This window comes from Lissotriton vulgaris, chromosome 10 (genome assembly GCF_964263255.1).
Source record: "Lissotriton vulgaris chromosome 10, aLisVul1.2, whole genome shotgun sequence".
NCBI classification, from domain to species: Eukaryota; Metazoa; Chordata; class Amphibia; order Caudata; family Salamandridae; genus Lissotriton; species Lissotriton vulgaris.
In genome coordinates, this window is record NC_141698.1 from 19,136,870 (window position 1) to 19,160,728 (window position 23,859).

The 23,859-nt window shown below is 44.1% G+C and overlaps 1 protein-coding gene across 1 annotated transcript in view; it reads left to right on the forward strand.

Moving 5' to 3' along the window:
- The window catches only part of MECP2 (methyl-CpG binding protein 2), a 278,116-nt gene that overhangs the window by 240,114 nt on the left and 14,143 nt on the right, over positions 1-23,859 (forward strand). The window contains exon 2 of the mRNA XM_086940251.1: positions 9,986-10,342. Within this exon, the coding sequence (XP_086796377.1) occupies positions 9,986-10,342 (357 nt within the window). The remainder of the gene's footprint in view (positions 1-9,985; positions 10,343-23,859) is intronic.

Below are 23,859 nucleotides of genomic sequence, written 5' to 3' on the forward strand. Positions count from 1 at the left end.
TTCCCCACTTGTCTTATTCTTCTGCCATGGTGTTTTTCCCTGTGTTTTTGCACAGGTGCTGATTCGGTTCCAAACGGGGTTCTCCCTGAGTTTTCTGGTGGGATGTTTTCTTCCTCATCCTTCCTTCCTGGTAAGCGGTCTCTTTCTTTTTCTGCAGATCGGATAGCCTAGTCTGGGATCTTTCTTGGAATCGGTTCACAGACACACCTCTGGCATAATAATGCCTGCTTGTCTCATTCAAAGGTAATGAATCTGCTTCTAGATGTCTTTCAGATGAATAAGTTACTTACCTTCAGTAACACCTTATCTGGTAGAGACTAGATCTAGCTGCAGGTTCCTTACTGACTCACCCCACCTCCCTTCTCTGCGAACTGATTCTCTTTTTCTGCCAGATCCCTTCTATATACTCTTGTGCCTTTCGTTGTTAAAGAAAGAAAATATATATAAGCGTCTTTCAAAAAGAGGATTCTTTTTGGGCACATTGTTTCCATATCAGTTTCTATAAATGGCTCTGTGTTATAGCGCGGAAAATAGTTTCGGAAGAAACTGACGTCAGCGCGTCAGGGGAGGGCTTATATGGACTCTGACAACGTCACATCCGGTGGACAACGACATTACAACGACATTACTAAGGTACTGCTGTAGAAAAATTTCCGGATCCAATCTGGCACCTGGGGATAAGTCAAACGTAAGGAATTTGCAGCTAGATCTAGTTTCTACCAGATAAGGAATTACCGAAAGTAAGTAACTTAATCATCCGTGCGTGGTGGAGTGAACCTCGTCTCCACAAAGAATGCAGAAGATTGCTGTGTGAACCAAGGTTCTAGGCCATGGTCCCCTGGCATGCCAATCAAGAACTGAGTGAACGACGCCGCCATGTTGAAGTCAAGCAGGTCGTCACGACTTGACCTTGCTTGTGTTCGCAAGCTCCCACCAATCTGTAGAACTAGTGTCTCAGGCTACTTCAACACCATCCTGGATGTGGTTGTTGCTACAACGATTCTTGGGACTCAGGTGATACTTCAGGGCAGTCTGTCAGCGAGCTAGTGGAGCGGCGCTGCCAGGGTAGGGTCAGACACATCGCAGCACACCTCTGCCACATGCTCTCCAACACCTCTGACGAACGGCAACCAGTCTTGACAGTAGGTTAGAAACTCGCCATAACCGTTGCCAGAGTGAGATCTGTGATCAGATCTGCGGAAGACGGACCGCGAAAGTCTCCAAAGCTGAAAAGCAACCGCAGGTCATAGATAAGCTGCCATTACTCTTGGGTTCCAAGCCACACCCCCTTTGCCTTTATCTCTAACCAGTTGTAATGAGGGAAACTGCTAAAAACAGAATTTCATCTGTTTAGGAATGTTTTTTTTGGTACAGAAAAGTAAAAACCATCAAAATCTTGCCTCTATAGTGGATTTCACATTACAGCCTTGAAAACGTGGATTAAAAAAGATAAAATAATGATTTATGCAGAGAGCAAACTACGCCCGAAAGAAAAGAAATCACCTTCAAAAATCTTCCCTTGCATATGATCTCGTTCCACCAAGAACAGTGGAAGGTTTTTATTACCTCTCTCTTACTACTAACGCATAGCATAGATTTATTCTATTGCGTTTTCGACTGAACCTGATCCCACTAATGTTAGGGCTGTGAGAAAAGAGATATAAATTCTCAGATTTGTCACCTTGCCCATGTAATAATCATTCTGCACAGTCAGACCTTCATTTAACATTATTCTGCAATTATTGCATTTTCTTATATAGCGCCAGAATCGACCCCCGAAGGGGTATCTCCGCGCTTGCCTTGGGAACCCGTCCTGGTTTTTCCCTGTGAGATAGCCCATATAGGGCATCCCCAAGGTGAAAGCCAGGCATCCCGCCGCAGGGGGGCCGTTGTGGAGATTAAGCAAGCTTAATGCCCAGAGTTGCATAGTGTGAACCCATGATTAGGTCAGGCACCGAAGCGAGAATTATCGAGTCCGTGGACATTTGAGCTCAACACCCTGCCGCGTCGGGAATCGAACCCTGGTCCCGGGTCTGACCTCTGCTTCAGGGTCTGCCTGCTCTAACCAGTGAGCCACACTTCTCGCAAGTACTACACTGATAAAAGAAAAGCATTTATTCTCTCAATTCTGAGGTACCATAAATTCACTCGATGCAGGGTGGCTCTGTATTTTTTAAAGGCTCTCCCGTATCCGTTTGTGTGTTTTTCCCTAGCTTCATTGTTTTTCCTTAGCTTCATTTTTGTGGGCTTGTATTAGAAAGAGGTAAATGTGGTTGTCGTTGCCCTAATTAGTAGCAACTAGAATAGAACTTGACTTATCTACGCAACATGGGCGTGGAGTGGAGTGGCTCACTGGTTAGAGGCGGCAGACCCGGAAGCAGAGGACGGCCAGGGACCAGGGTTCAATTCCCGACGCGGCAGGGTCGTGAACCCGCGTCAGCGGATTCGATGCCTACTCTAACCAGTGATCACACTCCGCAACTCTGGGCATTAGCTTGCCTCGTCTCCACAACGGCCCTCCACAAACGCCGGGGATGCCTGGTTTCACCTTGGAGATACCCAGGAGGGAACATCTCACAGGGAAAGCCAGGACGGGTTCCCCAGCGGTCTATAGCGCCAGGACGCCTCCGGGTACCAGTGCGCTTTACAAGACACACACATTTACATTTACATGGGCCTAATTCTTATTAAGAGATTTTTAGGATTTTAATTGATTTTAATGGTTTGATGAGAATTGTTTTACTATGCACATGGCTAACTTGATATATTGGTCTTTTTAACTTTTGTATATATGGTTATATAACCTGTCTTGTAATATTTAGGAAGACTTTGTGCTTTTATGATCTGTTTTAAAAAGATTGAATAAAGTCGTGTGGTGGTGATAGATTAAAACTGTAAGCATTTGTCTCACAGAAATGTGAATAGTTGTCGAGATAAAAAACTTGAAACATAGTTTTGCTGTCATGTCCAAGGGCATGTTAGCTGCTGTCATGTCCCAGGGCATGTTAGCTGCTGTCATGTCCCAGGGCATGTTAGATGCTGTCATGTCCCAGGGCATGTTAGATTTCTGAAACTCGAGGGCTGGATTTCCTGCAGGATGTCTGAACTTGTAAAATCCATGCAACCGAACGAAGAACTATGCCACCATAGGACTGGGCCTTCATATGTGTTTATCCTTGGGGGTAGTTCTGCTGTGACAAACTGGACCCATGACTTGTGTCAGATACCTGATCATGTATGATATGTGTCACCTGTCGATTGCTTTGCTTAACAACCTCGGCCTCTAAGAGTTTTGTAAACGTCGTAAACTGATTGATCGCTGTGCCTGAGACCTTACATTGTAAGCCCAATATACTCTGGAGCAGTGGTTCTTAACCTGGTGCCGCAGCTGTTTAGAAATTGAAATAATATTCGATTTTACATACATAAAAAGCAGAATATAAAACGGAAACATTTTGAATGGTCTGTGAATGCGATGGAATTCGAAACCAGAGGCTTAACATGAAGTTGGTGTCTTTAGTTTGATTGGTGGGAGCAGCACACGTACAACAAGCGGAGTATAGTCCAGGCAGTCAGTGGCCTCAACGGAAGCACTTGTATGTACCAACAAAAAGCACATTCATTGGGAGCAGAAAGACCCAGTGATGTGCTAAAGTCATACCGCTGTGCCTTTTACAAATATAACCACAGTTTGAGAAGCCCAGAACAACCCATTAAAAGGTCCATCTTTGTATTTTGGGTGAATTCTATCAAATGTTTCTGAGTTTGTGCATTTGCCTGATGTACACTTGTTTCTGTGTTTTTGGGCATTGTTTTCAGGTTGAAATAAACGCTATTTATTGCTCATGGGGGTGCCTGGCTCCCATTGGTGATTCAGTCGGGTCCACAGAGGCCCAAAGGGTAAGATCCTCTGCTCTAGGGTTAGCTGTACCTTCAGATGCCCTGCGCCTGGGGGTCTCTAACCCAGGGATAGCTCTGCTGGCTCAACTTTCACTCTGCAAGCTCTTTGTAATTTATAGGATAGCTCAGCTCTCAGTGGCCCCGGCCCGGGGGTCTCTCTCACCTTAAGATAGCTCTGCTGGCCCAACCTTCAGTCTACAAGCTTCTTGTAAGTTATAGGATATCTCAGCTCTCAGTGGTCCTGGCCTGGAAGGTCTCTTACCTGAGGATAGCTCTGCTAGCCCAACATTCAGTCTACAAGCTGCCTTTTAATTCATAAGATAGCTCAGCTCTCAGTGGTCATGGCCTGGAGGTCTCTCTCACCAGAGGATAGCTTTGCTGGCCCAACCTTCAGTCCACAAGCTCCATATAAATTATATAGGATAACTCAGCTCTCGGTGGCCCTGGCCTGGGGTTTCTCACCTGAGGATAGCTCTGCTAGCCCAACATTCAGTCTACAAGCTGCCTTTTAATTCATAAGATAGCTCAGCTCTCAGTGGTCATGGCCTGGAGGTCTCTCTCACCAGAGGATAGCTTTGCTGGCCCAACCTTCAGTCCACAAGCTCCATATAAATTATATAGGATAACTCAGCTCTCGGTGGCCCTGGCCTGGGGTTTCTCACCTGAGGATAGCTCTGCTAGCCCAACATTCAGTCTACAAGCTGCCTTTTAATTCATAAGATAGCTCAGCTCTCAGTGGTCATGGCCTGGAGGTCTCTCTCACCAGAGGATAGCTTTGCTGGCCCAACCTTCAGTCCACAAGCTCCATATAAATTATATAGGATAACTCAGCTCTCGGTGGCCCTGGCCTGGGGTTTCTCACCTGAGGATAGCTCTGCTAGCCCAACATTCAGTCTACAAGCTGCCTTTTAATTCATAAGATAGCTCAGCTCTCAGTGGTCATGGCCTGGAGGTCTCTCTCACCAGAGGATAGCTTTGCTGGCCCAACCTTCAATCCACAAGCTCCATATAAATTATATAGGATAACTCGGCTCTCAGTGACCCTGGCCTGGGGTTTCTCACCTGAGGATAGCTCTGCTGGCCTAACCTTCAGTCTACAAGCTTCTTGTAGTTTATAGGATAGCTCGGCTCTCAGAGGTTTGAGGTGGTAAAAGCAGTTTAAAATCTTCTGAATACGATTCATTAGTGCAAAGGCTTTAAAGTGCTGTAAAGAGAAACAATTTACTAAACGCTCAACTTGCCTAGAGCAAAATTGTATAATGCATTTGCAAAATGTAATCACTTGTGGCCCCGCGAATGCCCCAGTGATGCCCCTTGATCATCAGCAGAGCCAGGAAATGCTTCTTAAGATTCCACAGCGATTTCCCGCCTCCCACTTTATGCCTTGACACTTTAGCCTGCTTGAACAACTACTGGCATGCAAAGCCAATGTGAAGATTGAAGTGGCTGCCAGTGATATTCTTGTTATCAGTACAGTGATGAAAGGGGGGACCTCAGCACGGTCATCAAACAGGCCTGACGCGGCTGCTCACCAAGCACTCTTCAATAAGTATATTAGTCTCTCCCTGAAACCCTTACCTGCTCGTGTCATGAGTACACCCTGGACATTCTCTGTCTGTTCCAGCTGGAATCCATCCTTTCTCTGAAAGCCTCAATAATTGGTTTACAAAAAACATACCTGTCACGAATAGAATATCTGTACAGAAACGTATACCGGATAAGTGATTCCTTTAGAAATCAAAGATAGCAACATATATTGGCAACTTGAAAAACTGGCAAAGGCAGCAGAACGTTTTGTTAACGTGTGTAACTTATGACAGCTTTAACTCTTACTCGAAGGTATTAGTCAGTGAAATATGTTTTTAATGCATTTCAGTAATACTGACGCTGAATGTACAGACAGACAGAACGCATGGAAACTGCTCATAATTTGGGCAAGCAAGAGAACGAAGTCTCATCGAGAGGAATGGATTTGCCCAAGATTACACTATGTGGACAGGTGGGAAAGAGCAGACTGTGGCAGTCCCATTCAACTCTTTATTTATAGCAACCTTTTGCAAACTCAGCTGACCTGTTATAGTGCTCCGGTTCCTTCTGCTGAGTATGTGACAAGACCCTTCCTCAAAAACGAACGTGACAAAAAGCTATGGTATAGTTCTGTTGGCATAGTAAGGAATCTTCTGCCGTGAAAATACTGGTTTAAACCGAGGCCATGCATAAAAAGAGCCGCTGCACAGCCCTGATATAAATAGAGCTCCTATTTCGAGTCTGGGATTATTAGGAAGACAACATAATCGGATTTCTACTGCAGTCCTGACCACTAGCTCTGGCATGCTCTGTAGCAAATAGTCTCATGGACAAGCATATTTTTTTATAATACATTTCCATATCCCTGGCATTCCAACTAGTGCCTTCATGAAGGCATCGATTTGTAGCATCAATAATAAATAGACCGTTCTTTATATCTCCCTTTTCCATCACCAAATCTAGTTTTGGCTCCGGATCAGAACATTCAGCCGTGCTCTACTAACCCTGTAATGTCAGCATAGTGGTCATGCACACTATGGGGCACAAAGGTATGTTATCACTTTGACTCAGTTGAAGAGAGAAACATTTGGCCACGTGTGGCTCTACACTGAATCACTCTGAGAACCACAGTCCGAAACGACGGTGATCCCAAATTAAGTAATGGAGTCTCTTTTTTGATGGACTCAGGATACCTTAAATCATGGTGACCACTGTTCCATCAGAGTAAAGTTGGAAAGCAGATCGTCCGAACTATCTAACTCATCGGTCTTGTCAGCTCAGGACAGCACCGTTCAAGTGAACCATCTCAGGGCCTTGCTATTGGGTCTCCTAGCCTTCCTTTCTTTATTCAGAGGGAAGACTGTGTTATGATCCACTAAATTGCTGTCATGGTTTACTTAAATTAATGGACAAAGTCTCATTCTGTTTGCCATCTTGCTAGAGGACTGATCTCGCTGGAATAATATCCGTTTGATTGTTTCCCCTCTAAAGCAAAAGAAAACTACAGAGGTGACTTAGTGGATCAGAATCCATTATGTTCCACATCAGTTGAAAATCAGTTCTACTAACACTTTTAGTGAACTGTGGGTTTCCATGACTAGAAATATAAAAGCAACTTTGTGCCCAGAGTTTGGCTCCAGTTGAGGAAAGATAAGAAGTCCTTGAGAAAGGTTGTCCTCCTGGACTAGTTTAGATGTTTTTCTTATCCTCTCAACCTGCCCTTCAAAATATTTTAACTACCCTCCTGCACCCACTTTGTATTGCTGAACTTCAGTAATTTTTCTTTAAAAGCTTGGACATCTCTGAAGATTGCATCTACCTTGTGCACCCTGTTAGAAACGAATGCACCATACATCATTACAAAGCAAATGGCTTAGTTACTACTATTTTGACGCCAACGTTAATCCACTCAAAGCATCCTTGAGTCTTAATTGATTCTTTCTGACATTATCTCTAGGACACTAGTGCTTACCTGAACACACCCAATCATACCTTTCCCTGAAACTCAGACCGTGTTTTGTCTCGTCCAAGGGCTCTTTCATCTCCTTCCATCTTAGCAAGATTTGACTGCCATCTGAGATTTCGGGCATTAAAGTGGCATTGAACATTAAAGAAAAAAATATATAACATTTTTAGTTTTTGAAAGAGTGTATTAATAATAATAGTTAGTTGGCTGTCAGATGTGGTAGTCTTTTAAGCCTACTGGATTAAAGAGTTTCTGGCTCTTTCCTCAAAGTTACCTTATTTAGTTAACCATGCGTGCCTCTTTGCATGCTGCTTGCCTGCATTACTCACTGCGAGCTAAATCCAGAAAACACACAACTTTTGGCCTTGCTTGAAACTGGCCAGGACTAACCACCTTCCTGCACCCAGAATTTAAAGCTGTAGATTGAGATTACCAACCAGTTGAGGAGGAAGTAGAGGTAAACAGAGTAAAGAGAAATTGCCTTCATGGTGAATCTAGTAATCTTAGTTGTTGCTCTCTGCTCTCTTATGTCTTCACAGTGCTCAGATACTGTCAATAGTTTTGCATTATAGGACCGAAGTGCTCCAGAGGTTCTATACCAGTTGAACATTTGTACAAAAAAGTCTGGTCCAGAATTGTTCAGGGCCCTATAGGTGATGCATAGGGCCTTAAAGGTAATTATTTTTTTGTATAGGTAGCCAATGGAGTTCCGGTAAGGCCTCAGAAGCGGACTGATGTTTAAGAATGTTAAAATAAGGCACGCTGCCGCATTTTGTAAAACTTGAAGTTTCATCAACAGTTTCTGTTGTAGGTTTACCTACAGCCCATTACAATAGTCTAGTTTAGACAAAATAAGTGCTGTAACCACCAGTTTTTGATGGTGAATTGGAATAAATGACATGATTTTCCTAATGATTTTTAAAAGGTAAAACACTGCAGATGTGATTTGATTTACTTAGTTTTCAAACGTAAGTCTTTTATCAAATATTACTCAAAGGTTCCTAACTTTTTCTGTTTGTGTTGAATGAGAGCCAAGATATATTGGCCACCAGTCTGGGGAGCAGAAAGTGCTGTTTTTTCCAAACAGCGGGACTTCAGTTTTTACTGATTGAAGACTCGGACAATTTTCACTCATCCACAAGCTGATGTTTTCCGTTCAGTAATGTGGGGGTCGTCTGCATACGAAACCACTGTGAAGCCAAAATTCCTAATAACTTTGATTAATAGGATAATATAGAGGTTAAAAAGAGTGGTACTAAGGGATGCACACCGGTGATGCCACGTGGGAGGGTGAAGGATTGTGATACAAAGCCATTTATGGTGACTTGTTCTCTCTCTGATCAGAAAGAGGCTAGGAGAGATAAAGCAGTGTCTCTGATGATCGTACAGATGTTTCATTAGGATCTTATGGCTGACAGTGTCGAAAGCAGCAGACAGATCCAGTAAAATTAGAGCTGCATTATCACCTTGATCAATGATAGTTCTTATGTTCTCTGCAGCAATTATAAGGGCTGTTTCGATACTGTGCTCTTTGCAAAAACCAAATTGGTCTGCATTGAGTAGATTATTTGCATTAATAAAGTCCGATAACTGAAGGTTTAATACTTTATTCAAGACTTTGGCTGGAAGAGGCAAGCGTGAGATGGGGCGATAATTCTTGGGATCTGAAGGGGAGGAGTTACTTTTTTTATATATTGTACTTTGTAGGTAGAAATGTGTGGAGTTAGGTATGGAAAATCTTGACTTACCTGTCGAATTCCCCCCAAACACCCCTGGATGTTTCATCCTCGATATTGAGGGTGCACACCTGATTCGCTGCTGGGCGCAGCAGACCATTGTGTCTGTAATTCTGTAATTGCTTTTAAAGAAAGCAATCTTTTTTTTTATGCAATCCATTTTTCTCTAAGGAAAATGAGCTGTGTTAAAAAAACAAAAAGTTTAACAAACATTCTTTTAAAAACTAGGCAGTGCTGTCTTAAATCATCTTTTTGTAAACAATCACAGAGGGAAGAGGTCCAGTGAGGATCCCTTTCTGTTTGCAAGTGGTTTACTACATTTCACTAACCAGTAAAATGTTTGTTTTGCGTCTGGATTTCAGTTGCAAAACATTAATACATCCCATTCAGAATCGCTATTTAGAAAGGAAGCCCAAAACTCGCCCCTTCCAAATGGTGGTTTGGTATGTAGCTGCAAACCCAAATTGCAATTTTGTATTGTATTACTGAATCGCAATTTTAGTTTGGTACCTACATGAAGGCCATTTTGCGGTATCATATGGTCCAATTGGGCCCCTTGCGACCTCAAAAAGTCTAAGTTCATCTAGGAGTATTAACATCATCAGAAGGGTAATTTTTCCTCTCCTCATGTTTTTTTCCTGCCTTTAAGTTCTTTATTTTTACCTGGTAGCGGTGATAAATCTAGGATTAGAGATTAAGCTCAACAATCAAATAATGTAGAGCAACCGTTTTCATGTACAACGTCTAAAATAATGTAATACCTATATATGTTACTCTTAATTTTAGGTATGTTATTTAAAATTAAATTGCCATTGTATATTGACATCAAAGTTAATAACATTTATTTGTACCACAGGGAAGAAAAACCAGGAGTGCTAGAACTTTTGAGCGAACATGAGACGGCACCACCCAAACTCAGGAAGGAGACTCCAGAAAACAATAAGGAGACTGGTGACCCGAAAGATGAACCACCAGAGCCTTCCTATCAGCAGCCTACACAGGTCCCTGAGGTGGACAAAGCAGAGCGCCCAGAAGGCGATGCTAGTGTCCCCGCAGTGTCCGAAGCAGCCGCCTCCCCGAAGCAGCGGCGGTCCATTATCCGTGACCGGGGGCCCTTGTACAGTGACCCCACCCTTCCAGAAGGCTGGACTAGGAAACTCAAACAAAGGAAGTCTGGCCGTTCTGCCGGAAAATTCGATGTCTACTTGATGAAGTAAGTAAAGCAGCACCATAAAGTATTTCATTACTACATGCTCATCCACCTTTATTGCAGATAGGGTTCACTTTTCGAGAGCTCCTTTTTAATGAGCACTTTTAATCTCTGTTCACCGTTCTTGAACTCTGTTAAAACCAGAAATATATCTAATCTTCTTAAGAGAAGCCCCATTTGCCTATATCCATTCCCTAACCTTATCTTTTGTGTTGTTAAACCACTCATGTGTCCAGGATTTTTTATTGTTTAAACTGCCAGAGATGTGGTTTAAATCTCCATACCATTTTAATGTCACCCATTTGGCAACAAAAATTAACACAATTAGAAAAAATAGAGAATCTCACCTCTAACCCTAATTTATTACATTTACAAGCAGTGAAAGACTGAAAGTGTCAAGTTGCTTTATTGACTGCATAAAGCCAGAACAGCTTCGTAGACTGTTTTTAGCTGGTGTTTTAAACAAAGTTCAGTAATCATAAAAGAGTGATTTTTTTCTTTTGAAGTAAAATGTACTGGCTGAAGTCCACAGCCCCCAAACTCTCCATTGCATGACTAGAATTACCCATAGGTGAGAGAACCCTTTTTCTTTATTGCTCTGCTCACTACTAGAAGATATGCAGGGCGTTGGCCACCAAATATCATTAATCATGTCTTTTGTCATGTTTAAACAGCACAACAGAATATATATACAGGTTACTTATATCATGAACTAAATTGTTTGAGTTATTCTAATGGGTGTAGCCATTCATAACAAGCATTTACAATGCAATGGTCTCGGCATTATTAACGGTAGAGCTATTTGCATTGCTCATTACTTTTTTTTTTAATCATAAATAAATGGCATTGTCATTTACAATGCCAATAGCTTAATCGTTAAATAAATGGCATTGTCATTTAAAATGCCAATAGCTTAATCGCTCGCAAATGCATGACCTATTGCATTTACACCCACACAGATCCACTCACACAAAGCCACCCACACACACATACAGAGCCACCTACACAGAGTCATTCACATAGAGCCACCTACACAGAGCCACCCTCAAACAGACAGAGCCACCCACACATAGAGCCACCTACAAAAAAAGCTATCCCCACAGAGCCACACACACACAGAGCCACACACACACACACAGAGCCACCATTCCCCAGTACTTGGTGGCTCCCCATCCCCCACGGTAATCCCTCTGACTTCTTGCCAATAGGCCCAAATCTTAGTGTGTTCATTGTGGCAGCTTTTGGACTTATAGATCAGTAGTTTGATAACTATGCAATGACCAATCCCTTCCTTAGGCCACTTCAGGAACCAACATCCAAAGCAATATGTCTTCTTCTGGAGAGTGGCTCTGGTGGTATGATGACCAGATTTGGATATCACCTGTGACGTTTTGTGTTCAGTTCTGGGGGCCACCTCTGGCATTTTGCATCCAGTTTTGAGGGCTACCCTGAAGTTCTGCCTTCAGTTCTATGGGCTACTTCTAGAATATTATCTCAAGATTCTGGGGGCCTTTTTGGCGTATCACCACAACTTCTGGAGTCCACATTTTAAGTGCGTTGTTTAATTGTTAGTTTGGTTATTGATTGGTGAATGTGGGTGAGGTTGTGTGGATGTGTTAATTGGTGGATGCACAGGGAAATAGGTGGATGGAGGAGTATGGATGGATGAGTGGGTAGCTGAATATGTAAGAGTCAACCGTAATTAAGGACATGGTCAACAAGTGCATTGATGAGTGAGTGCATTGCTATGCTGGTGGATAGACAGATGTGTATGTGAATAAACGGATGAATTTGCGAGTGAGTGTATAAGTGAATGAGTGAGTGAAAGAATGAATGATTGATATATTGTAGGGCAAGATGGTGAGCATGTGGATAGCAGATCTAGTAGCGTGTGAAGTGATGTGATGTGCCTGGCCCAAGTGTTGTGTTAACGTGCTTGTTTATTGATGGTGAAATGATATATGTGTCTGTTTGTGAAGATTGGTAAATGAGTGACTGAGTGGGTGGGTAAATGGATGGCAAAATAGAGGAGTCCGTTATTTGAAGGGTTAATTTATGTACATGTGAATGGGGGATTTATCGGATGGATGAAGTACTGCTGACTGAAGAGTTGTGTGTTTGTTGATTGATGCTTGAGTTTACGAGCATGTCTAAATGTGTAGATTGGTAAATGATTGGGTGCATAAGTTAGTGGGTGGGTGAATTCATGGATGACTGAATGAATTTATGAGTGAGAGCTGGCCAGTAAATGGAATGATTCATGGGTGAATGAATAAGTGTGTGGATGGATGGATAAATTACTGAACAGAGGGGCGAGTGAAGAAGTATTGATGGTTGAATGAATGGGTGAGTTATTGGGTGGGTGGGTGTGGATGTGGTGGACAGATGTTTAGGTGTATGAGTGAATGAGTCGGTAGATGAGTGAACAGATGGATAAGGCAGTGAGTGGATTAATGGGTGAGTAAATGAATGAATGAATGAATGATAGGGTGAGCAGGTGGGTAAATCGGTTAGTGGGTAGATGCATTTGTGTATCAGACTGTTTCCAGTTTGTGTATTAAGCTCACAACACCAAATGTTGCCACAGTAGCTGACAGATGTGCGCTTCCATGAAAAGCAGGTTATCAGGAACAGTGAACACCCCAAAACACAGCAACCTGAGTATACATCTATTTTGTGAGGTCCCACATGCTTAGTGGCTTTAATGTGAAAAGACATAATTCATGCTAGATCAGAACTCTATGTCCGGCCCTTGCCAATGCAGTGCATCGCATTCTAGCTATTGTGAAAGAGGGAGGCGGTTCCACGTCTGTGTACAACTGCATTTGCAAGAGAAAGTCTCACATCAAAGGCCATTACTGCATCTGCACCAGCCGCTTTCAAGGCACACATGGAACTGTAGGGTTTGAGCCATCACAACATGTATCCATGTGTAGTGGGCCTGTGATAGGCCAGGGCCTCCACCTCTCCTAATTCTTGTCCATAGAACCACAGCAGAGGCCCATGTCGTCCACAACCTTCATCATGTGTGAGCATCAAAGACATCCCTCCTTAACGCGTACGGGTGGAGCTCCAGGCAAGAGCCAGAATGGCCCTCTCATCTCCAGGACCATCCTTCTGACCTTCCCTTCTCAGAAACATCTAAGATCCCTGAGTCCTTCAAAAAAATCACTAAAAACGCATCTCTTCTAAGTGAACCAAGACTCGTTCTAAGAACCATTGAGAATAGATGACATAGGAAATGTAATCATTAATTGTACGGGATCCATCAGACTGAATATCTTGCATTCTCTCACTACAAAAATTGTTGCAAATTTAAAAAAAAAGAAATCTATAAAAAGACAAAGCGCAGGGTCGGATGGCAGCGTAAAGGAGGGAGGGACCGTGTTTGGGGGAAAGGGGGCCGTCCAGGAGAAGGAATGCATAGGATGTCGTTGCGCAGTCATCGCGTCCTGTATTTTCACTCAGGCTTTCAAGCAGGGTTTTAAGTGGCATGAAAAAACTGGCGCGTCTCTCAAAGGGGCGTGGCCAGTGTAATTAAGGGCGTGGGTTAAAATCACGTAAGCTAAAAACCTGTACTTCGCCATAGTGTGCTTCCCCACTGGTACTTTGCTGTTTCTGTCATTGCTCCAGATAAATAACACAACAAGTAACAACATTACACCTACAAGTCAGGACTATTGGCTTTGAAAATGGTTGTTAGTTGCATAGAATAAATAATCAGCAACTATGACTTCGTATTTTTACCAAAGCGTCAGTTCTGAAATAATGAGACTATAAAACAACTATAACCAGCCTCTTCGAAGTTACATCACAGGCAGTGAAGGTGGCACTGCTGCAAAATGAAGATTTTATTTCACCCTGATGGTGAGCGCCAAAATGAGAGCCCGATAGGGACCCGCCTCAACAGCTGCTTTTTAGAACTGCCGGTGCTGAGCACCGGCAGGACCTGGCCCACTTAAAGCCCTGATTCCAAGTAGGGAAGACTGAAATCCCGGCGCCTCAGGCTGTGAATACATGTGTGATCTGCGGCAGCACAGAGAGCCGGACTCTGAGCCTTAACGCTGATCACCGATATCCCTATTGATAATACGTCTTTCGTTGCGACGTTTTTAATATTTCATGGTCTGGCTCTAACTTCAGTATTATATATCTTCTTAATAAATGCGGATGTGCACAGCCTTATATGGTATTTCGTTTGTTTAAAAAGCTTTATTTTGGTACATTGACCATAAAAGCGTCACAAGAATAAATAAAACATGTATCATTACCACAGGAATCAACAACATTGGTACAGTTTTACATCCAGTCGCCATGGAACAAACAGTTAGAATAAAGTGCAGATGCATATGGTCAGTACTCATACACAGGGGGAAAAAAAAAAATTAAGAACCGTACTAAAATCCACTATGGGTAATAAAATAGTTTTTAAAACAAGAGGGAATGCTCACTTTTTTTAAAAAGACACAGTTAAAAGTTAAATGCCATGTGTCATAAAAAATATTAGCAGGTCTATACAGGCCATGTACTCCATTCGGCCACTACATGGAAGGCTCCAGAAACTTCCTCCTCATACACCGCATTAAGAATAAAAAGCGGGAAACAGAGTAGACTATTGGGAGGTGGAGCTCAGTTTTCAATATTCTATAGGCCTCTCTAAAGTGTCTTGTACCCAAGTTCTTACAAATTTGCACAAGCCAGCGTCTTCTTGGCGACCTGTAGGAGTCACATTGGAAGAGAACATGCACCTCAGTTTCGTCTACTAAACCACATGCAGGGCATTCAATCGTAACCTGTCCCCCCCATTTTTTAACATATGATTGTAGGGGGAGGCACCCATGCCTGAACTGGAGAAACAATTTTCTTGCCAACACTGGTTGGATGCTATCCAGAATGGACTATGCCTGATAAGTATTTTTAATTATAAGGAATTCGCTTGTCAGCCGTCCCGATGAAGAGCTACGCATCATCTTGGACAGCCGGTATTCCCTGTAGGCAGTCACCAGTGTGTTGCTACTTAATGATTGAGACACGGTTTGGGGCTCATCCCACAGATCAGCACGTCCCAAATCCATACATAACGCCTTAAGGTGCCTCAACCAAGGTATCTTGCCCACCCCCTTCAGCCCCAGTATCTGTTAATTCCTCACTATACGGGGCTAGCTCTGGAGCCCTCCACAAGCGTCTCCAGAAGGTTAGTGGTCTAAGCGCGGCATCCTCAGCAATAGGTCTGATTCCTAGATCCATTCTCAGCGGGATCAATGGAGTACTTTTGGGGAGGATAAGAAGCTGTCTAATGAAGGCATTCTCAGAGCGTTCAAGGGATACAAGTGCAGAATGGCCCCAAATTTCTGCACCATGTAACACAGCACTTCTTGCCTGTGCCCTATAGGCCTCCATGGGTGAATAAACCTGCTTGTGTGATGCCCCCTTGAAAAATGTATGGATGCCTCCCGACACCTGGGTAAGCTTCAAGTTACACGTATTGATCTGCGCTCCCCAGTCCATACTCTCCGTCAGGGTGATGCCAAGGTAGTCAAAGACCGCCACTCTTTCGAGTGGTTGGCCCCCCAGGGTCGGATTGCTGCGTGTGCTTTTACCGCCATTAAAGACCATATATTTGGTCTTCTGAAGATTTATCTCCAGGCCCCGATGTTTGCAAAAGACAACTAAGTTATCGAGCGTCCTCTGGATACCCATAGGGGACTTGGCCAGTAACAACATGTCGTCTGCAAACATCAGGGCTGGCACACTACGCCCTGCCAGTTTGGGGGCATCAATATTGAGACCTTTCTTGAGATGTCCAATGAGCCCATTAACAAATAAGGCGAAGAGTGTTGGGGCCAGGACACATCCCTGGTGGACTCCTCGCATTACTGGGATTGGAGATGTTAAGTTGCCATGCTTGCCGTACCTGATTTGGGCATAATTGCCCTCGTGCAGGCGAGCAACAAGTGGCAAAGGTAAACCAGGACCCCCATCTCCAAAAGGATCGACCACAGCTTCTCTCTGGGGACCAGGTCGAACGCAGATTTCAGGTCTTCAAAAATTAAGTATAGAGTGCCACTCTCTATACTCACGATCTTCCAGTGAATCATTTGCAGTCTGAAAATCTGGTCGACCGTGGATGTCCGTGCTCTAAACCCAGCTTGGAGTGGAGTTAGAATGCTGTGATCCTCCATCCATCCGTGTAGGCGCTCAAGGAGAACATCCAAGAGGCTTATGGGCCGGTAATTCGATGGCAGGAGTGGGGACCCTTTTTTAAAGATGGGTATAATTTCAGCCCCTGCCCATGTAGAGGGCATGGGGATGTCCTCCAATAAAGCATTAAAAAACAAAGTAAGATAGGGACCCCAAACTGAGACTTCACTGTGGAAAAGATCTCCAGGTATTCTGTTCAGCCCTGGTGCTTTATTAGGGGCTATTTTCTCAAGTGCAAACACAACTTCACTTAGTTGAATTTGCGGCCCAGTAACCCCTCTTGGTTCTTCTTGCCCTCTCTCTCTTGTGTTATAGGGGTCGTTAACTGAGGAAGCGTAAAGGGGTTGGAAATGAGCAACCCAAACATCCTCACTGATATTTGGCTCAATGGCAGATTTATGGTTCCTAGAGCCCTCGTTGACCAAATTCCAAAAGGCTCTGAGATCCCGTACTAACAGGGCTGCCCTAATGTCTTCCCACTTCTGGTTTTCCCAGCATGTTTTGGCCCGTTTCAATTCTCTAGTATAATTGGCCCGTGCTTCCAACAGATCTATCCTTTTATTACTTTTAATTGCATTCAGTAAGTTTAACTTAGCAGCTCTGCAATTACTATTAAACCATTACCTTATATGGTATTGATTATCAATGTTAAGCGCGGGGAGGGGCATGGAGTAAGATGTCTCCACCTCAGTGGTAATAAGTAGAATATTAGGCTCTGTGCGTCTGATACCTGGGTATTTCTCAAATCCTTTCAGCGATGCTGGGCGGCCGGGGTACCAGGGGTTCAGAGGCCTCTCACCTGGGAGCGGGGCACTTTATTTATTTCTCACCCAGGATTGTCGTACAGGGACAATAAACCGAATATAACCCTTGCGCCACAGTATTAATCGTGTGGATGAATATGTGTTATTTGCGTCGTTTCTGTGTTATTGGGGACGTTTGTTTCACCCCTCGCCTGCCCGCCCTGCTCACCTCTGAGCAGGTATTCTGTATAAATTAACACTTTTTAAAAAATAATAATTTTATTGACATCACATGAGGATAATACAATTCAATTCCTAATATGAAGAATAGATATACATAGTTATCTTTGAAATACATTAAGCATATCCGAGTATTTAAAAAAAAAAAAATCCTACTCCTAAACTGGTATCAGATAGATTCCAAATATTTAGCTTTTAGACTAAAGTCAGCTTTTTGCTACAACATTTCAGTCCTTTATACATAATAACAAAAAATAAGTTTCTTTATCTTATTTAAACTATAGCGCAAGATCCATAGGACCCCAGATTTTCTCATTCTTGACCATAGAACCTATACCCCTAGCCTTAGCCAGGGCAAATTCCATGTCATAAGTTTCTTTGACAATAGACCACCAATCACTGATAGTTGGCGGCAGCGGGAGACCCCCATAAATTAACACTTTCACGTATCAAAAGGACGGATTCAAGGGCGGTGATAACTATATCCAAGCGCTCCGTTTATTTCGGCATTAGGCCCCCAGCGCGCAGGGCCCCCGACGAGCTCCACCCGGCCGGGTTGGCTCAGCCCTTCATCCTTCATCGATCAGTCACTTGGATGAAAGCAGCGCCTGCTCTTTACAGCGGTTGGAAACGTGAGGAGTGCAGGAAGCGCTGTACAAGCAGCTCGCTGTGTTTCCTAATTGTATTTCTATTCTTCTTGTAAGGCTTCTTTCAGAAGAGATGCATCGAATAAATATCAACTTTCGATACCAGTTAAACTGGAATTAAGCAGCAGACGGGGACGGCCGGAACACGATAATATTTATCTTTCTTTTGATTTCTGTGACCTGTGACGTGTTCTCAGCCCCGGCCCCCCACGGGGCAGCTTTTAAAAACTAGGGTTATCCCTATAAAGAAAAGAACTAAATAAGAAAGGATTTTGTGGAATATGTGTGTGGAAAAAGAGTGGGGCTGGGCGGCCGTATCGCTTCCATCGGGCACACGTTCGTCACGCTCTGGAATGTGGATATCCCGGGTGGAATGTCATAATTTGAATGCTGGATTGTGACGATATCTCGGGAGCAGCGGTGATCAGAGGGGGGGTCAGTGATGTAAGTCATTACCCTATAAACTTTGAGGGCGTGGGAGTGAGGAGGGGGCGGGGCAGGGACCACACTCAAGGGTCACTGAGGTAGATACACGGGGCTGCAGTGTGCTAATTAGGCAGACTAGGTGTGTACCACTCTTGTAATGTTCTTCACAATACCCAGCAAGGATCACGCGTCACGCAGGTCGGTGGTAACTCTTCTTTATTATCGTTACTGCGGCAGCCTCATACACAGCATGTCCTTCCCTTGTCCCCACTCCTGTAGTTCTGCCCTCTGCCCCCTTGACCGGATGTGGTGTCCGGTGTCCAGTGCCCAGGTCGCTTGACCCACAGGGTACTAGTGTCCCGCTGTCGGGTCACGACATCTCCCCCTTTGTTACGAATAAAGTTTTCATGACACATTCTGTAATCATTGCTAGTAGTACTGATAGTGATCATTGGAAAAAGAGATATTGATATATATATATATAGAGAGAGAGAGAGAGATACAGATAGAGAGAGAGAGAGAGAGAGAGAGAGAGAGAGAGAGAGAGAGAGAGAGAACAAAAGATTTGGTCACTCTACATCTCTTCAATTAGTCTCTGCGGTTTCTTGTATGTTCTTCTTGTCCTTGTTTCATTTTCATTCCTTTGTCCATATTCTTCCTCCTTCAGGGCTGTTGTAGGTTGTGTTGACACCTCCTCTCCTTCTGTCTTCAGCTCCTTAAAGTTTGAACTGTTTCTTGTTATGTTGTACTGACCAGCCACCGCTGTTATCATTGGTCCTTTTATTTTCGTCACAGTCAGTGGTTCTTTGGAGAATGGGCTGTCAGACTTTCTTTGTTGCTTTTGCCTCACCACTACTGTGTCACCTTCCTTTAGTTTTGATTCAGATGCATGTCTCCGGCGATCCGCATATGCCTTCATCTTTTCTTTCGCCTCTCTGTCTTTGTTTGCTATGTCACTTTGGTCTGCATTCATCTTTGCTTCTATTTGTGGAAGCCTGGTCTTGCTCGATCGTCCTAGCACTAGTTCGGCTGGGCATCGACCCGTGGAGCTGTGATGGGTATTTCTGTAGTCCCTCAGTATTTGGCACAGCGCCTGCCCGGTAGATATCTGGGTCAGTTTCGCTCTTTGAATTGCCTTCTTTATAGTCCCCATGAATCGCTCTCCCATTCCATTCGTTTTAGGCCACAGTGGTGTTATCTTGCGATGTCTGATCCCCAGGTAGTCCATGAAGCGTCGAAATTCTTCTCTCGAAAATGGCGGGCCATTGTTTGTTTTGAGCGTTTATGGTGAGCACCATGCAGCGAATATCTCATCCATTGCCGGTAAGGTAGCATTTGCTGTAGTGGACGCCACTTGTCTCACTATTGGAAATCGTGAGAATTCGTCAATGATGACTAGCAGGTAGCTTCCTGTCTCTAATGGTCCATAGAAATCCGCCGCCAACTCTGTCCACACTGCCTGTGGCAGTTCTGACATTTCTAGCAGTCCTGTCACCTGGCAGATGTGGCAACGTGTTATGGTTTCTTCGACCATGCCGTCTAGTCCCGAGAACCACACCTTTTCCCTCAGCATCTTTTTGGTCGCCACTATGCCTCGGTGAGACTCATGTGCCAGGTCTATCGTTCGTTTTCTCAGTTTGCTGGGTATTACTATCCTTGTACCTTGCATCAGGATACCATTTTCTGTTTCAGACAGTTCTTCACTTATTTTTTTGAACGCTAGCAATTCTTCTTTTATGACCCCTTGATCCATGATGCTATTAGTGTTTATGTGCCTCCACCTTTGTTGTCTCATCGCTTTTTGGATTGCTTGCATGGTGGAGTCTTGTTTTGTTTCTTGTTCGAGTTCTTCCATTGTTATTGATGATGGTGTGTTATGTTTCAGGATGAAATTCAGATACTCTTCCGCCATGGTCGTCGCTTCCGTCTTGTGTGGCAGAGGATGTCTGGACATATAGTCAGCTGTGTTGTGTTCCTTTCCGGGCTTGTGAATTATTTTAAAATTGTAGTCCATTAGCCTTATCCCCCACCTTTCTATCCTGGGTGGTATCTTTGTGTTTGGATTCCTGTATATTGTTATAAAGGCTTGGTGGTCTGTCACTATTGTGAATGGTTTCCCACATATGAACATAAGATAATGTTCGCACGTCCACACAACTGCCAAACTTTCTTTTTCTGGTTGAGAGTATGCCCTCTCAATGTCTGATAAGCTTTTGCTTCCATAGGCCACTGTGCATCTTGGTGATTCTTTTCCTGGTCTGTGTTGTGCCAGTATTGCGCCCAATCCTACTGGACTTGCGTCTACTGTTAGTTCAGTGCATAGCAGTTGGTCAAAATATGCCAGGTGATCTACAGCCGTCACAGATTCTCTTATGTTTTCAAAAGCTGTGCTGCACTCTGGTGTCCATTCAAAGATCTGTCCTTGCTTTGTCAATGCTCGCAGCGGTGCACTCACTGTTGCAAAATCCTTGATGTACCTCGCACAGTAACTGGCAAGGCCAAGGAATGACCTTACTTCTGCCACGTCGCTGGGCTGTTTCGCCCTTTCCAGAGTGTCTACCTTGCTGCGAGCTGGCCGCATTCCTTTCTTCGAAAAGATGTGTCCAAAGAACATCAACTCATCTCATCCTAGTTCGCACTTATCTTCATTTAACGTTAGTTCTGCCTCTTCTAGCTGAGAGCATACGTCTCTTAGCGCCTTGTCATGCTCATCGTCTGACTTTCCAAAAACCAGGATGTCGTCGCTATAATTTAAACAGTTTTTGACTGGTCTTATTACTTGCCTGATGGTCTCTTGAAATATCTCGGCTGCCGATGATATCCCAAAACTCAGTCGTTTATAACGAAATAGGCCTAGATGTGTGGAAAATGTCATTATGTACCTTGACTGCGGATCTAGTTCTAACTGATGGTACCCTTTGCACAGGTCCAGTTTGGAGAACCGTCTCGCTCCTGTCAGGCAGCTGATCATGTTGTCCAAATGAGGCCCTTGGTGTCGTTTTCTCTCAATGGCCGTGTTCGGTATCCTCATATCAACACATATTTTGATTTTCGATGTGTTTTTCTTTGGCGCAGCCACTATTGGTGATACCCAGGGTTTCGGTCCTTCTGCTCGCTCTATGATGTCCTGACTCAATAATGATTTTATCTCTTCCTCAACTTGTGGTTGTAGGTGTATCGGTACTCTCCTGTGGTGCTGGGCGACTGCACCCGTCCACGCCAAGTCGGGCCGGGGATGCTGCCGCTTTACCTTCAGGGCCTGGACCTAATCTAAGGTATTCACAGGAGGCTCTGCTGGACATTGGGAAAAATAATTCACCGCTCTGTGATTACTGTCTGACCGCAGAAATGCTCCTTGAGAAAGGACCCTTCTCTTGTGGTTGGTGTAGCTTCCGCCTTAAGGGGGAAGAAGGGGCTAGAAGGGGCTAGCCCATCCTTGCTTTCGATCCGAGCTTATATGCAAAGGCAGAGGTCCCTGAAAGGCTTCCTCCTTAATTCAAGGTCCCTGATTAAGAACAACATCGCGTTTAAAGATGTTATTTTCAACATGCCCCTGACTGGGTTTTCCTTCACGGAAACCTGGGCTAACGAAGCTTCAGGCCCTGAGGTGGTTGAGGCTATTCCACCAGGGTATAGCTTCTCTAGACTAGACAGGGTGGGTCGTCGTGGAGGAGGTCTAGGTATCCTGGTTAGGGACACTTTCACTTGTCGCTCGGAACCTTTGACCTCTGATTCTGATCCCTACCAGGCATTATATGTTTCTATAAATTTTACTCCCAGGCAAAGTTTCTCGGGGATACTGTGTTACAGGTAACCTGGCCCGAGGGCCTCTTTTAGCCATGATTTTAGTAACCTTCTAGAACCATATCTCGAGCGCCTGAACTTCACGCTCTTTGGGGATTTCAATTTCCACCTAGAAAACAACATGAACCACGACACCCAAACCATATCAGAGTGTATGAGTAGCTGTGGTTTCCTTCAACTAGTAAATACCTCCACCCATATTGCGGGCCACACCCTTGATGGAATATTCTCTAACGATAACCGAATCCTGGTGGGCGCACCTCTTCCGCTCTCGTGGTCAGACCACTTTGCAGTTCCTTTTGAACTAAGGGCCACTAATTTAGGTGGTCCTAAAAGGTCTGTTTTGAAAGTGGTTGAAAAACTTAATCTCACCCTGAATACAAACCAAGGGGCTGCCACTGCTTTTGCTAACCTCCAGCTATCAGACCTTCACAATGTAGACACAGCTGCTGAAACTCTTTCCAAAAAGATTACTTCTATGATGGACTCACTTGCCCCCCAAAAATCGTGTTATTCTGCCAGGAAAATGCTTCCGCCCCTTGGTTCTCTGATCATCTACGAACTATGAGACAAGAGTGTAGAAGGAAGGAAAGGCACTGGTGGAAGGATTTGACGCCTTCTGTCAGGGAGTCACATAGAATTTGTCTGAAGGCTTATAAAGCGGCAATAATGGAGGAAAAAGAAAGATACTACTCAAAGATTACAGGTGACATTACTACTCCCAAGGAGCTTTTATCTCACTTGCTGCTCCTATAGTCTCTGATAAAGTGGAGCCCTCGCAGGAGCTGTGCAACAGTTTATCCTCCTTTTTCTGCTCTAAGATTTCCGATGTGTATGATCAGTTGGAGATCATGAATGCTAGTCAGTCATTTGTGGCTTCCTCTGAAACTTTCTTACACAGTGATCCTAGTAAAAAGACGTCGGCAAGTCTTTGTGCATTTCCAACGCTATCACCCGAAACTGTAGGCCTCTTGCTCGAAAAAATTAAATCTGGGTCACCCTTGGATCCTTGTCCCCTTAAAGTTGTGAAAATGGCAAAGGTGGCTCTGACCCCGCACTTCGTGACAGTCTTGAACCTAGCCATAACTCCGGGCAAATTTACTTTGATCTGGAAAGCCGCTGTGGTGAGGCCCATCTTGAAAAAACCTTCATTAGATCCCTCAAATCTAAAAGACTTCCGTCCGATCTCCCTTTTACCTCTCCCTGCCAAAATTCTTGAATCCCATCTGAATTCACACTTGAGTACGTACTTGAGGGACCACCAGATTTTAGATGGTTCCCAACATGGGTTTAGGCGGGCTCACAGTACGGAAACCGCTCTTACCACGGTGTTGGACAATATCCGAGTGCAGGTTGACGCAGGGCATACCACTCTCCTTATCTTACTCGATCTTACCGCCGCATTTGATACCCTGTCTCCCTTGAGACTGGTGGAGCGTCTCAAGGAGATAGTGGTTGG